At 39.7% G+C, this 15,159-nt stretch overlaps 1 protein-coding gene across 5 annotated transcripts in view; it reads right to left on the bottom strand.

Annotated features, from left to right (window-relative positions):
* Positions 1 to 1,591: 1,591 nt before the first annotated feature.
* Positions 1,592 to 15,159, bottom strand: part of per2 (period circadian clock 2) — a 32,458-nt gene continuing 18,890 nt past the window's right edge. For 4 of the 5 annotated variants that reach the window (XM_088014640.1, XM_088014639.1, XM_014974802.2 and 1 more), the window contains 8 exons: positions 14,847 to 15,053; positions 11,812 to 12,072; positions 9,012 to 9,895; positions 8,133 to 8,249; positions 6,677 to 6,893; positions 6,283 to 6,469; positions 3,798 to 3,948; positions 1,592 to 3,471 (listed from right to left, as the gene is read on the bottom strand). In XM_088014640.1, the coding sequence (XP_087870766.1) occupies positions 3,256 to 3,471; positions 3,798 to 3,948; positions 6,283 to 6,469; positions 6,677 to 6,893; positions 8,133 to 8,249; positions 9,012 to 9,895; positions 11,812 to 12,072; positions 14,847 to 15,053 (2,240 nt within the window). In that variant the 3' untranslated portion in view covers positions 1,592 to 3,255. The remainder of the gene's footprint in view (positions 3,472 to 3,797; positions 3,949 to 6,282; positions 6,470 to 6,676; positions 6,894 to 8,132; positions 8,250 to 9,011; positions 9,896 to 11,811; positions 12,073 to 14,846; positions 15,054 to 15,159) is intronic. The other variant, XM_088014641.1, reaches the window with a different exon arrangement.

A 15,159-nucleotide genomic window follows, 5' to 3' on the forward strand; every position in this document is an offset into this window, starting at 1 on the left:
ACATGCGAGGTAGAGGGTGTGAGCGGTGGATTACGGTAACGCGCCATCCTTATCAAGCACTTTACAAACTCAAGCAATCATATAGCTTGTTTATTTACGCCACCAAAAGAATGCATGAAATAATAACAATAATAAAAAGCCTGGTTCTACTCCACAATTTGTTCAGATTAAGACAACTACCAACTCCACACTTGTATTTGCATGAAATGCGAGGTGTGAAAGAAGACGGTGAACAAGGCCGCTTTGATGTGGAGGATCTCTGTCAGGACTTGACAGCAGAGTAGTCTCCGTAGCTTTTCAGTCAGACAGACATCGATTTGCATCAGGAAAATGAAAGTCACAACCACAGGACAGGAAAACTTTAACATTATGCATGCTCTTTGTAATCTAATCTGAATACGAATTGCAGCGTCATTGGCGCATTCTTTTATATTAATGCATTTTATCGCCATCTAGTGGTCATATCACTTTAAAGTTTGTCGATCAAAGGCCTTGGCAATCCGACCATCTGCATCATGACGTGGGTCCAAAGTCCAACAAGCCTATAAACGAATATTTAGTCAAATGAACAAGTGGACATTTTTCGTTCAGTTTTTTTGTATTGTTGTACGCCACATCAATCGTTTTGTTCTTTCAAAAGAAATGTTCCCAAATGTATTAATTAATTAATTAATTTATTTATCCAGGCCATATCTGACAAAGAAAGTGATTTAATTGGAGCTAAACAGCAAGTTCTCCTAGTTTTGTTCGTTGTTTGAAAGACGTCAACACAGCTGTGTATTCTGAGTAAAAAGTCAGCCTCTGACATTGGTTTGAGGAATGTTCGCCCAACTCCTCACCTTCACCTCTGAGACGTTTTAAGGTTAACCTTAATCCCCTTCGAGTGACCCGAGGGCTTCTCAATGAGATCAAAGTCTGGGCTTCTAACAGGAGCTTCCACTTCTTTGCTCTTCGAAAGGTGGAGTTATGGCATGTTTGGGGCCGTTGCGATGTTTCCGAGTTCAGTTCTGACGCAGATGTCACACTTTCTGCCTTTGACACCTTTGATGGTAGAATTTTTGGTGTATTCAGTTACTTTGTTTAGCCAATTACCACGACACTTCCACCTCCGTTCTTCACAGCAACGATAAAGTTTTTCTCCTCGCATGCAGCATGATCCGTTGTGTTAAATGTTATTCCGGGAGTTCAGGGCTTTGACTGAATTTTATTTAACAAACATTAGGCTTACCTTTACAGCACAAAGGTTTCCTCCTTGCTCAAATACAACGAATGATGAACTTGTTCAGTGTCTTTCAGATCGGACAAACTCGCTGTCTCACATTTGTGAGCACTTGCTGTTTTGTGATAACATTTGAAGGCTTTAGAGGTTTTCTTTAGCGTCCTGCAGTCTTCTATTGTACTGAATTTGCTTGGACAACCAGCCCTGGTGTTTACCTATATCTATCAATCTTTTAATTATAACTTTTACTGTTTTATCAATGTCGCACTAACAAAAATGTGCATACAGGAAAAAAAACAAACAAAAAAAAAAAACACAAGGCAACGATATGTGGACGTGAAAGTGCCGTAGGTAATATGCAAAACAATGCTGTTTTCAAATTAAACATTTTTATTTCAAGAAAATATTTATTTTTCATTGAACGAAGAAAAAATAAGGACTCGAAAAAGAAAGGTGCTTGAGAAGACTGCTGAAATAGAAGACAGACTAATGACACATTCAGAAAAGTTACAGAGAAATAGCATGGATTCGTGTGAAATTATAAAATAAAAACCCCCCAGGCATCTTACGTTTCTAAAATAATAACAAACCTTTCAGGTTTTTGGCTTATAATGAGCTTGTGTCATCTCTTACTCTACCAACCTTATCCACTGTAAACAACCACACAGTTATTTTTCCCTTTCTGACTTGCAGTCAGCATTAGTTTTCTTGGTCCTGTCTGTTTTATAATTTAGTTTTTTTTTTGTTTTGTTTTTTTTAAGAAACGCATTATATAGTTTTCAAAAAGCATGTATCCAAAATATATACAAATGTATATACTCAAAGACTTTTTCAAAGATTAACGCGTGCAACTTCAGCAAAGAAATAAGAATTTCACATCTGAAACAATTGATACATTTCATAACTAAAATATGCCGAACCCACATCAAGAATAGTTTGGTAACACATGGCTCCGAAGAAAAACAAAAAATATTTCTGAAACACTACAACCGAGTTTAAAGCAGCATTGTGCACATGCTCAGTCACGTCCTGTTAAAATATTCTGATCAGCTTAATAAATACTGCAGTATTGCATGTGCTTTCACTAGGTGGGATATGGTTTCTGCTTTATGGCATTTCAGAGGGAAATATTGCACATTTTCTTCCCATTACTCTCATTTTACTACCATGGGCCAGCTTGCTCTCAGCTTCAATAATGTACAGAGTGTCGGATAAAACAATCAATTAAAAAAAAAAAAAATCAAACCAGGCTCACATTCAGTCTGGAGCTTCTTAAATAACCAGATAAGGTAAAATATATTATGAATAGCTGGCCTTTATGTCAGGTTTGACGGACCGCATGTTACTCCACTAAAGGCAAGAATCAGAGCATGTTTTTATGTGGCGGAGAAGGGACTGAAATGATGGATAGCTTAACAGGTTTGAATATCCCAGTCCCAAAAATGAGTTTGAGCAATTGTAGAAATACCAATAATTCTTCCTTTTAGCACCAAAAAAGTGCACATACGTCCAGTCAGTACCTTATGAGAATGAATAACAACAGAACCTAAGTAATTTGTTGCTAAACAAAAGAAAATAAATAAATAAAATGACAAGCAAAAAAAAAAAAAAACCTCCACTTTTTTCTCGCCTCACCTAACTTAACTGGGAAAATGTCCTGAAATACTGATTTCATTAACTGTCTCACAGTCTGGCATGTGTTTGCTTGGCATCTGTTGGCATGCTTTGAGCATGATTATGAGCATTGTGCTGTTCCCTTGTCACATGTTTTATCTCCTATAATCAGTGCATGAAATTCTTTCAAGGTGCCGCACTGCGATGTGCGAAAGAAGGCAAATCATTAAACGCGTAGAGTCACAAAGCCCGCCCTTTATCCCAGAAGCAACGAAGCGACCCTGCCTGATGCAGCTAAAAAAATAAAACGAAATTGATCACCGCAGATGTTCACATTTTACAAATGCACAGATTGTACCGCGACGCAGAGCAAAACGGCTCATGTAAGGCAGCTTCTTCTTTACAGCGGAGCAGCAGTTTCTTTAAAACTCCTGTTGATTTGCTTCTTCTGCCCGCGGGCTGCAGCTTGAAGGAGGACTTGAGTGACAGGAGATCGTGGCAGAGGTTAAAGGTTCGCCTCTGAGCCTCTCGGGGCAGCAGTGCTCTCCGGTCTCCATATCGCCCAGTCCCAAATCTGGTTGGTCTTCCACTCCAACTGTTGCTGCAGTCTCTGAGGTGCTGTCACACCAGGTGCATCCCTGGAAGTCACAAATGGGTTTAAATCCTAAATTAAGGAGTGAAGTTGAGAGACACAAAGCATATAAATACAAGAAAAGGCTGATAATAATCATTGCTTGCCTAATTTTCAGCTTTCAGTTGTTTTATTGTATTGCTTTGCATTTGACTCTTTTTTTTCACTTATATTTTTCAATTTACATCATAGAAATGAATATAACTACCACAGACTACAAATTGGAGCCGTATTGTGACAGGAAAGTTGTAAAAAAAAAAGATAAAAGCTTTTCAAAGTCATGCCAATAGGAGCAATATGTGTTAAAATGAAACATATATATATATTTTCTACCTCAACGTTGATGGCTTTGGGCAACTCTCCCTTCTTTATCCAGGGGTGGACCTCGCACAGCTCCTTCATCTGGTCCACTGAAAAGTGGGGCTGGCATTGCTGCAGCACCCTTATCTTCTCATTGTCTTCTTCCAGCACTCTGCCAATGTCCCTGGAAGACACACACACACACACACACACACACACACACACACACACACACACACACACACACACAAAAAAAAAAAAAAGATTGCAAAAACTGGGTAAGCAATCATTCTTTGGTTTTCTCTTATTTATAGACAGTGGCAACTTTCTTGTCAACATATATAATAATTCATTATGATCTGCAACACACAGGTGCATTAAAGCTGAAGATTAAGTAAACTTTGCCAACGGCTGTGAATAAGTAAAAGACACCAGAGAATCGTTAAGTTACTGAGAATGATGTAAGCCTGTTGTGCTCATTCTGTGAAAAACAAAACAAAAGAAGGTCTAGTTGGAATAGACTGTTTCCATTTCGTATGGTTAATGACAGAGGCTTCTTAGCGCAGAGAACTTAGCGCTCCCTCTACATGACATTAATATAGCAGCTTTTAGTTGCATTTGTGTAATGTAATCCTGCAATGTTTTGCTGTAAAATGTTACTTTGACATGTTTAGGTACCATGATGCAGAGTGTCATTTCATATATATTTCATCTAGTATAGTCGAAAAACTTCGAATGGATGTATCGAAACACCAAAGGGAAACTGCATATTTTTGCGGCATACATTTATTCAGTAACAATCTTCGTTTGTTGATACATTTACACTAAGGAATCATTACTGACATCACCTGTTTTGAATTACAGATTTATTCCGTACATGACATTTTTATTTGTAACATTAACCATCGGCCTTGAGTGGCTTAAGTTTTTCCCCAGCGTTTTTTTTTTTTTTTTCCCACCATGTGTTGCAGATCAACTCAGGAATACACATACAAAGTAATAATCATTACAAATGAAGTTGACATAAGAAAACATAAAATCATGAACAACTTAAAACACTCAAAAATATCAAAATCCCATTTTTGTCATAAGTGTGTAAGTTGCTGAAACATCCCTGCAGTGAAAACCAACAAAATTTGATGCCTCTCGTTATGAGGCTCGTTGAACCAATGTCAGCCTTAACACTGGGGTGCCATCTACTGGTTAAATACTGTCACTACAGCAGGTTGAAATGATTCAAACGTCTTTAAATCTAAAGCTGACACTGCTATGAACAGAAGTGGTTCCATGTCAATCAGATTCGAGTCCTACTTTAAATTAAACACTGTAATAACAGAGCGTAAATGTATAAGGTATATGATGTAATTTTATTATTGACATATCCTATCTGCAACTCTTTTGAAGAAAGTAAAACAAATAAGAAAAAGAAATACATTTATTCTCCTTAGGAATCCCAAGCCTGTTTTTCTTTAGCAGTTCTTTCAGTTTTAGTCAGATTGAATGGCCTTTTGGCTTCAACTTCATCTTCAGTTCAGTTGAGTCAGGTTTCTGTGCAGGTCAGTCAGTGATGCTCACTTTAATTGTCTGGAGATAGTGACAATTGGTGAAGTCATGTTGTCATGTTGGAAGAGAGAGCGTTAATCTTTTTTTTTTGTGGAAAAAGTAGAGTGTTCTTGCATCCCTTCAATCCAATTGTTGTCACATATTCGTGACAACAATTCCTGACCATTGCTTTATGTCTTGGCAGATTTTACTGACGTCTCTCGCTAGTTCTCATTCCAGGGTCTCTTAAATCTTTTGCTTCCTGCCTCTGCCAGGCTTCTCTTGTGCTCTCTTTTCTATGCATTTCTAGATTAAACTTCTCACTCTAATTCTTGACATTTTGGAAACAAGGCAACAACTGTTTCTCCTACTGCTGATGGCACACCAACAGTCCTTTTTCTTTTTTCTCAAGTTCAGACCAACTGGGTTAGTTCTTGACCTGATGTTCTACCCAATGACAGATACAACCGTTAGTCTGGTCTTTATACTAAAACCATCTATTGTAACTTAACACACATCATGCCACAACAGTGGTTTGTGCAAAAAGGTTAGTTCTTGAAAGGGGTAATAACTTTAATGACTTTTTTGTTGTTGAATAATTTCATTTCTGTGTGTAAAGCAAAAATAAACCTATAATGTTTGGAAAAAACCTGTACAACATATTTGAAATAGCTCTTTTTTTTAAATAAAATTATCAGTGCCACGATAATTGGTCACCTGATGTTTTATGCAACAGGACAGCAGTCAATCTCCTCCTACAAGATTATAGAAAACACCTGGTATGCATTTGTGACTTTCTGTTACCTGGATACATCTTTTGCTATAGTCAAAGAACTATACCACAAAGAAGAAATTCAAATGTTTGAATGTTTTCTTGCATTTCTGATCCAACCAGAGGCTGCTTAAGTTTCAAACCGCAGCGATAACAAGAACCTCCTTCCTACTCCTCGCTGGCTGCGCCTGTCCTTCGACTCACCGCGAGGGCAGCTCGTAGGTCATCATGACTTTCTCATCTGTGTTGGCCATCAGCACCCAGACGGGGTCCTGCAGGACACATCCTGTCTCTGCTGGTCTTTCCTCACTGCTCCTAAGGAGGCCTTTGGGCTTCTGGCTGCTCTGAGATGAGTCCACACTGCCAAAGTATTTACTGCTGTTGTTGCTTCCTGGAAAAAAAACAAAAAAAAACAAGCGCCACATATTTTTATGACAAACGAGTTAAAAACTAATAATAAAAAAAGCCCCTTATGTTGACTTTTATGTTTTATTCTCTGTATGCTGCAATCGTTTTAGCAGCCTCCCCCCGGCGGAGGGTGTGAAAAATTGTGTTTTTGTTTGCTTTTCTTTTTGAAAGCTGACGTTTGAATGCAGACCTGAAAAACTGCCTGACGTCCCACTGGCTGAGGCGCCGCTGGCTGACGTCCTGCTCTTGGACATCCCGCTCGCTGAAGTCCCGAAGCCGTTGGAGCCGGAGCCCATGGAGCCGGAGGTGGCTGAGCCGGTGCCTGAACAGGAGTCCTCTTGAAGGATGATGTCCAGCATGTCGCTGGATGTTGAGATGAGATCGCTGTTGTTACCTTCGTCGCTCCTCTGCAAAAAAACACACATATTACAGCACTGGTATTAATATTGCTCTAACTCTCAGTACCAGGAATATGTTCCCGCTCGACCATGACGTCGCCATCTCAACTGGTCATAGCCGTTTATCCATTTTTTTTTTTTTGAAAAAGAGCGGAGATTTTGCTACTGCGATTACACTTTTTTAAAGCTATGTAGAGTCTCTTCAATGCACAGAGACAGGTGCAACTGTAAGAACATGAAAGGGATTTTGTCGATGTAGATTTATTGCTTTGTCATTTCTAAAGTGGATGGAGAGGAAAGACCAAGGAAAAAAACTGCGAAACTGAATTAGTGCTGCACAATATATCGCAAATTCATCATTATCAAAGCATCACTGAATCTGATAGCGTATTATAAAGAACTGCTTGAATTGCAAGCGAATAACATGAACACCAAGCATTCAGTGTTTCGCATGGCGACACTTCATCATTGAAAAGTTTCAGAAAGCAAAGAGGTGGTAACATTTTGATTTGATTGCAAAGACAGCAGACAAGAGCTGGAAGCACCTAATTAAAAAATCAAGTGGATAGGAAAAATAAATTTTATAGTTAGCTCATCTAGACGGATCTTTATTTGGAGTGTATATTTTGCTCTGAGCTTAAATTGGAAAGAGACCAATACTGTTTTGTCATCCACCTTCTGTTCAACCCACAGATGTATTTTCCTTACCGAAGTGGCAAAAATTAAACAAATTGAAAATCGTCAGCACATTCTGTCCAATAAATTTCATCCAAAAGCTCCCGGTAAAGCGGACAACCTCCCAACGCGGACCTGATCATATGATAAGGTCCACACTGATCACATGCTGCAAACATCTGCATAAAGCAATTTTAAAAGCATCTATCATTTCACTCGAAATTTATACAAATTCCCAATCAAAAACAAAACAATGGATGTCTGTGAACATTTCTTTAAAGCTCTGTGCTTCGGATTTAAGTTTAGCTTGGACCGTATTTCACAGTCAGCTTACAGAAGGAAGCGTTATAAAGTCTAAGTACAGCTGCAATCCCACAGAATTGAACTGTTTAGTTTTTTTACTATTTTTACTTTTAATACTTTCAGTCTTAGCTATCTGTTGAACAAAGGAAAGCATTACAGGGTAAAATACAAGTGACATACGAACATAAAAAAACAAGCTTTTACAATTGACATGGAATCTGGAAGGAATGGGATTTAGAGAATGTTGAGTTTTTCTGAGGATTTGCCTACCTCTTTGCTGCCAGCCCCAAGCCTAGACCACACTTTATCCCAAGACAAACGCTCACAGACACAGGATGTGGGTTGGAAATACAAGGGTCCAGGTGGACCAAGTAGACTGAGAGAGGGCTAAAGGGTGTAAGGGATAATAGTATCATTAACACCCAAAGCCACAATTCATCTAAGGAGTCTTAGCTCACTTGATTTTACACATTGCAATACAAATAAAAGAAACTCTGTCAGTTTATTGCTGGGAATATGTTAAGAATCCAGGTGGTGGTGGGAATAAATCCCTAACGGGAAAACGAGGCACACAGCTCAATATATTTGGGGAGGGGACATCATTTTGAAATTTTCAGAGGTCACGTGTGAAGAACATCAGTCAGAAACAATGAAAGACTCGAGGACGACACAATGACATAAAAGAACTTTGGCAACACTTTATTTGACGGGGTGTGAATAAGACTGGCATGACACCGTCATAAACATGACATAACACCTGTCATGAACATGAACGAGTCTTTATGAATGTCTATGACTGTTGTCATGAAGTGTCATTTGGTAAATAATGACACTTTTAATGCAAAGTTCCTCTAAAAGTTGCATTGAAAGTCCATTAAAAGTGCCAACCTTGCATTAAATTGTCATTATTTACAAAATCATGCAAAGTCGGCACTTTTAATGGACTTTTAATGCAACTTTTCATTAAAAGTACCATTATTTACTGAATGACACTTCATGACAACAGTCATAGACATTCATAAGGACTCGTTCATGTTCATGACAGGTGTTATGTCATGTTTATGACAATGTTATGTCAGTCTTATTCACACCCCTTCAAATAAAGTATTAACAGAACGTTTTCCTCTGTCTCTCTCTCTCCCCGTTTACCTCTTTCATCTCCCTCTCCTTTGCTTTGCTGGCGCTTGCTCCTTTCTCCCTCTCAGCCGCGTTACTCCCTTGTCCTACTGAAGCGTGAGGCGCGTTGTCCTGCCTGTCCACGGAGAACTCCAGCTCCAGCAGGTTCAGGGGCGAGCTGCAGCAGGACTGGAACAGAGGCGGGGACGCCTGGCCTTCACTTTCACCAGACTGCGGTGTGGAGGAGAGGGAGCGGCCCTCCGCCGGGGGCTTCGGGGCGTCAGGTGAGGAAGGGAAGTAGAAAGGCGGCGGCAGGTAGGATGCTAACGTCGGGTTGAGCTGGTTCTGACTGTCGACGAAAGGTGGGCTTGCGAAGGCGGCGTGGCTTGGGAAAGCAGTCTGATCAAAAGGCGGCGCTTGCATCGGGACACCCCCAGCGTCTACCTGATACATAGGCACCGGCGGTGCTGGATGTCCAATTAAAGGATATAAGTAGTTGGGGAGCACAAAAGCCATAATAGGTGTGACTACGGGGGCAGACTGAGCGCCCGGGGACAACAAAGGGAGTTGGGCACCCTGGTTATCCCCCAAGTCTTGTGGCGGAGCTTCTGTGCGTGACAACGCAGAATCTGTTCTGGCGTAGATCTGCATTGGGTAGCCTGGCAGCATTACAGGATATGGTGCGGGGAAAGCGGGCTGTGAGGCATCAGATGGAGACACCGGGGTCTGCGCATGGCTCTGGTTCGTCTGAGGAGGGGGCAGCTGCTGCGGTCGCTCCTTGTGAGGGGCAGGCGCGGCGCTCGGAGAAGTGAGAAGCTTTGCTCTCTTGGTTTTGGTCTTCCTGTTTCGTGTTCCTCGGCGCGGCGTCGGCTCTGGTTTCTGACGTTCTTGCTTTCTGGGTTGAACAGTGTGCGCAGCTGTAGATTGATGAAGGAAACGTTTAGAAACAAAGCTATTTGAATAAAAGACATTATTTTTGGCTTCTGACATTTGAATGTGTAATTAATTTTTTACATGATTTAACCAATTAATCAACGCCTCCTTTGGTCTCCAGCCAACCTGTCAACACTGACATCAGGAGAGTCTCTTTATAACTGGCCAATAATTACCAATAAAAAGTCTGTTTTGTACAGACATTAAGTTACCAGATAATTAAAAGAATGAATGCAAATGAAAGACACTTGCAAAAGTATTCGCACGCCTTGAACCATTTCTCATTTTGTCATATTACAACCACAAATCAACATAAAGTAGTGAATAGCTGTGATGTGGAAATACACCACTTGGTCAGTGACAACCAATCAGAGTCAGGAGGAGTGTCTTAGTGCTCTCAATCATCCTCATGTACGCGCTGCTCACAGCCTAACCGTTTCTCTCTGCTACACCACAGATGGTTCACACAGTCTTCCATGAACACTCGGGTTAGTTAGAGTTCCTGGACTGGTAAGCTGTTTCTCCACCATTAGCACAGGAGGAGTGTGATTTCCTTCACAGATTACCCGTCTCATAGCATACTGTTTCGCCACAGTTTTACATAGTTTAAACAAATTGATAAAAGACTTTTATTTTTTAAATTACATACTCCCTGTATTTGAGTCAGTCCATCTCACCATCATCTCTGACTGACCTCCCTGCAGAGCAAAAGCATCCCAACAGAACGACACTGTCACCGCCATGTTTCACTGTGTGGGTTGGTGTGTTCGGTGTGACATGTGGTGTTAATTTTCTGCCATGTGTGACGCTGTTTTGGAGGCCGGAAATTTACATTTTGGTATAATTTGACCAGCGCATCTTCTTAAACATGGCCTTAATGAAATACCGCCTGCAGGGGAATGATTTGATAGAGCTCCTATAGATATTCAGAACGTGGGATGTTTTTTTTTGTTTGTTTTGATTGTCCTAAAGCCAGTTTGTGGTGGAGAATGTCATGTGCTCCTGGATCTCTTGTCTGGCATGGCAACCGCTCTGCTGAAGGTGCGAATTCTGCACAGAAGATGGTGGGGAGCAGCTTAAGGACACCATCCACCTGACAAACACGTGGTTTGTTCCCCGCTCCCTTTGATAGGAGGCTGCGAAGCATCAGATGTCGAACCACAAGGCACAGGAACAGCTTTTACCCTGTGACAGTAAAACTGTTGAGCTCAGAGAGCTCAAAAATCTCAGAAACCAGCCAAATTGTGTTATTACACAGTTATTGTACAGTTGCATGTAGTTTTATTGTTTATTTTATTTATCTATGCCTTTCAGTTTAGCCATGTTGTCTTTTGTGTGTTTTGAAACTCAGTTTCATATTGTGTTATATATTAGCATATATGATTTGACAGTAAAGAACCTGGAGTCCTTTAACCCAGTCCTGCTTTATTGCTCCCCCCCAACTTTCATGTTTAATATATTCTTTGGTCCTCATGATTTTTCTTGTTTTATTTTCTTACTAAAGTTTTGAAGCAAATCTCAGAGGCCTTCACAGAACAACTGTATTTATACTGAGATTAAATTACACACAATTGACCTTTACTAGTTAGGTGAAGGTAGGTGGTTACACTGAACGTTATTTGAGGATACCAGAGTAAATCAGGTGAAATTTGCAGTTTTTGTAAAAAAAAAAAAAAAAAAAAAAGTTTAGGAAGCAAACTTTTGTCTTCTCCTTTACAGATGTGCACTGATTGTGTAGAATTGTGCCATACAAAATCTGAAAATAAATCTAAGTTTGTGGTTCTGGTCTTAACAAAATGTGGAAATGTTTAAGTAGAGTACTTTAGCAAAGCCCCGTGCATCTGAGGGATAAATCTAATCTGCTATTTAACCATTATTTAACGGTGTTGTTTAGTGGTACCAGTGATGGTGCGTTCATCTCTCTGTTGGTCCAGGGGCGAGGAGCTGTTGGCTTTGTGGGGAGCGAGTCCTCGAAGCTCTTGAATGCGACAGAGAAAGGCCTGCTCCTCCTTCTGCGTATGAGCTGCCAGCACCTGCTTAGTCAGACCCAGTTTCTTGTAGGACTCCATCTCCTGGCTGGGAGGTGAAACTGGACGAGGAGTGTTGATGCTCTGGATGGATTCTGGCATGTCTCCTGCAACAGGTACATCCTCTGTGATCTCTGCATGGATGACAATGAGACAGGAATGTTTACATGCTGTATTATGCAAAGAAACTATTAACCGTCTGCAACGATGACAAACAAAGCAAAGACGAGTCAACAACAGGGTTGCACAGATGCAGATACCAACAGGTTTTCTGACATTTCACAACTTAGCTGCTCAAAAACAAGATCACAAATGACAGATGACATCTAAGCAACAATACTGATAACCCAAAGTGGTTATTGTACTAAATGTGCAAAACTCTAACCTATAATTAAGTGCTAAACAAATGATGTGTCAGGATATTATACAAAAGCAGAAACCTGCCTCTGGGGTATCAGGTACTAACACAAACAACTGCAAACTTTAGGTTTTCTGTTGCACAATAGAAAGAAAAAAATGAAATTGTGACAATATTTACTTTATTTCAAGGTCTCATTTTAGATCTTTATAAGTATTGTCACAGCTGCACATATGCACTCTTTGTGAATTTTAATATTTTTGTTGTTCATGTTACATTGTGCTGAGTGATAACGACCGGTGACACGTTTCAGAGGGTGGGATCATTCACCAGCCAGAAAGTCTGAAGCCACCAGACTGAATTTCTTCCCAACATTTGAACCTTCAACCAGACTTACATGTACGTTCCCTGCATTCAACTCAGTTCCTTTAAAGCTGTAGCGATAGGATGAAGTGGCACGGCTATCTGACCCTGCCAATGAACATTTTATAGAGTGGGGGCGAGGGGTGGGATACTTCAAACAAAAAAATACATCATCATCTAAATCTGGAACAACGTAGTTGTCAGTCTCTCCTAATAAGGTAAAAGAAATGTAATATTTCACAGTCAAAGAAATGTTGCTAACACAACTACCATTATACATTTAGCAACTTTAACTTTGGTTTTGATATCTGATGTGCTTTAGAAAGAGTATCAGCAGAAACATGTGTGTTCAGGCAAAAGGAAACGGTTGATGGCATATCAGCTTCCTGCCAGAGTCTCCCATTTCACTGAGGGATGCTTTAGCAATTACTCCTCGTGACATTCAAAGAGCATTATCCACAATGTACAACAGTACTGACATTTTCGCCACAGCACAATTTGCTGTCGTTTACTTGGTTAATCTTGTACTTATCCTGGACTCTAATTTGTCCACTGCATAAAGTAATTAAAAGCATATTGAAGGCTCTTTGCATTTGAATAAGTCTTTAGAGGGCAATGCTGGTTTTTGAGTAAAGGCTATAAATCTAACAAATAAGAATAATGCACAAATAAAAAAAACAGACATCAAAATAAGACACCAGCTTAATGTATCCAGCTGATAAATACGTAGTGTACGTAGGATTAGTTTAGCTTTGCACTGTAACATTAAAAACTGTATGAACTTGGAGATAAAAATGAGCTCCCAATTGTGTTATTTTCATACTCCTGTCACATTATTTCATATCTGCCTTTCCATGGGTTTCTATGGTCAGTGGTGGTTCCTGCATAAATGGTGCCTTTGGTAAGTCTATTTTCCTTTATCCCACACACAACAAACATGCACCGACTATCCTGATCAAAGACCAGACGAATGGATGGATGGGTTAAAACACAAGTTTTATGAATCACAAATAGTTTTTTTTAAAGCATCTGTAAACAGCATTCAATAAATTAGTCCAGGTTTTGGTTCAACATTTTTACTAAAAATAATCTAAAGTCCAAGTCTAAATCAAAGTAGGTGGTTGTGCTTATTTTTTGTTTTTACAAATACAACGAAGGTTTCACAAATCTCATGTTGTGTCTGTCCTAAAGAAACTATGTTCACTGTAAAATAATTGAATCAAAGTCTGCATTGTCTAAATATTTACTTAACTGAACCAGATTCAGCCAACGGGCAAACAATTTTGCATGTATAAATCCCCATTTACAGGAAACAAGCCATGCATATAACAAAAAAACATGCAAAGTCCAAGGTCTAATAACTGTGCCACCATTGATCCAATTATTTAACCCAACAACAGCAAATGATCCCATATCATGATTTGTAGATGGCCTATATGGTGAGGATTCACTCAAATCAGCATGCTAGATGCTAAAAAATGGTTGACATGGCAGGGAATTGGATCCATTTTCCATTAAATTCAGCTAATAAATAGGTAGCCATGCAGGGACACTCAGACACCATTCAGCCTTATAATTGTAGCTCATCAAAAACAACAAAAACTCTTCACATGCATGACATGAAGGGATTTTCCACCAAATGCTCCTCATTAGTTCACATTTTAACTCATGTTAAAGAAACGTTTTCAGATACACTAACATGAGTGGCAAGATAAAAAACAGTGTGACAGCAGCTTTCGTCTTTAGATCAAGGTTAAGATTATTCTGGTGACAAATACTGTGTATATCCTGGAAAGTTTTATGAAAACTAAAGTACAAAGACTTTAGTTTTTGTACTTTTTTTTGAATAAATGTCTTTCTGTGTCCAAGGGTCTTCCTGTAGGCAACACAGAGGCAGTGGTATCTGCACATGCATGTTAAGATGCTTTGCAAAAACATGCATTTTTATCTTTTCTCTTTTTTGTTATGTTATGCAATTTACATAGTAAAAAAAATTGTACGTAAATGTTTCAAAACTACTGATACTAGAGGATAGGATCTTTCTTGAGGAAATAAGATATAACAAGTAAAAAATAAATACTTATTACATCACCAGCACATAGACATTCTTTGTCACCAGAAGTGTTTCGTGTAAACATGTTGAGTAATAGAGAGATTCTGGCTGGAGGTTTTTTTTCTCCACTGTACCTGACTCTGGCTGAGGTTTCTTGTCCCCAACATGCACTATAGTGCTTCTGTAGCTACATTGGCTGGTAATGGACACCACACTTTCTGGTTTGTTTGGCACTGGTAGGGGCATCGAAGTGCCCACTACCGCAGTGGCGGGGTCACTGGTCTTTTTGTGAGAATCATCCAAAGCAGAAATACCGGACTGATCCTTCGATAAGGTTGGTTCTGCCAAAGAGAACAGAGGACAACAGCTGCAGATAAAGCACTGGCATTTGAGAGACGTCTGAGAGAGACAGAGAATGAGAAGTTCACAGGAAAGAGTGTGAAATCC

The sequence above is a fragment of the Poecilia mexicana genome, unplaced genomic scaffold (genome assembly GCF_051168715.1).
Source record: "Poecilia mexicana isolate PSO_F unplaced genomic scaffold, ASM5116871v1 scaffold_17, whole genome shotgun sequence".
NCBI classification, from domain to species: Eukaryota; Metazoa; Chordata; class Actinopteri; order Cyprinodontiformes; family Poeciliidae; genus Poecilia; species Poecilia mexicana.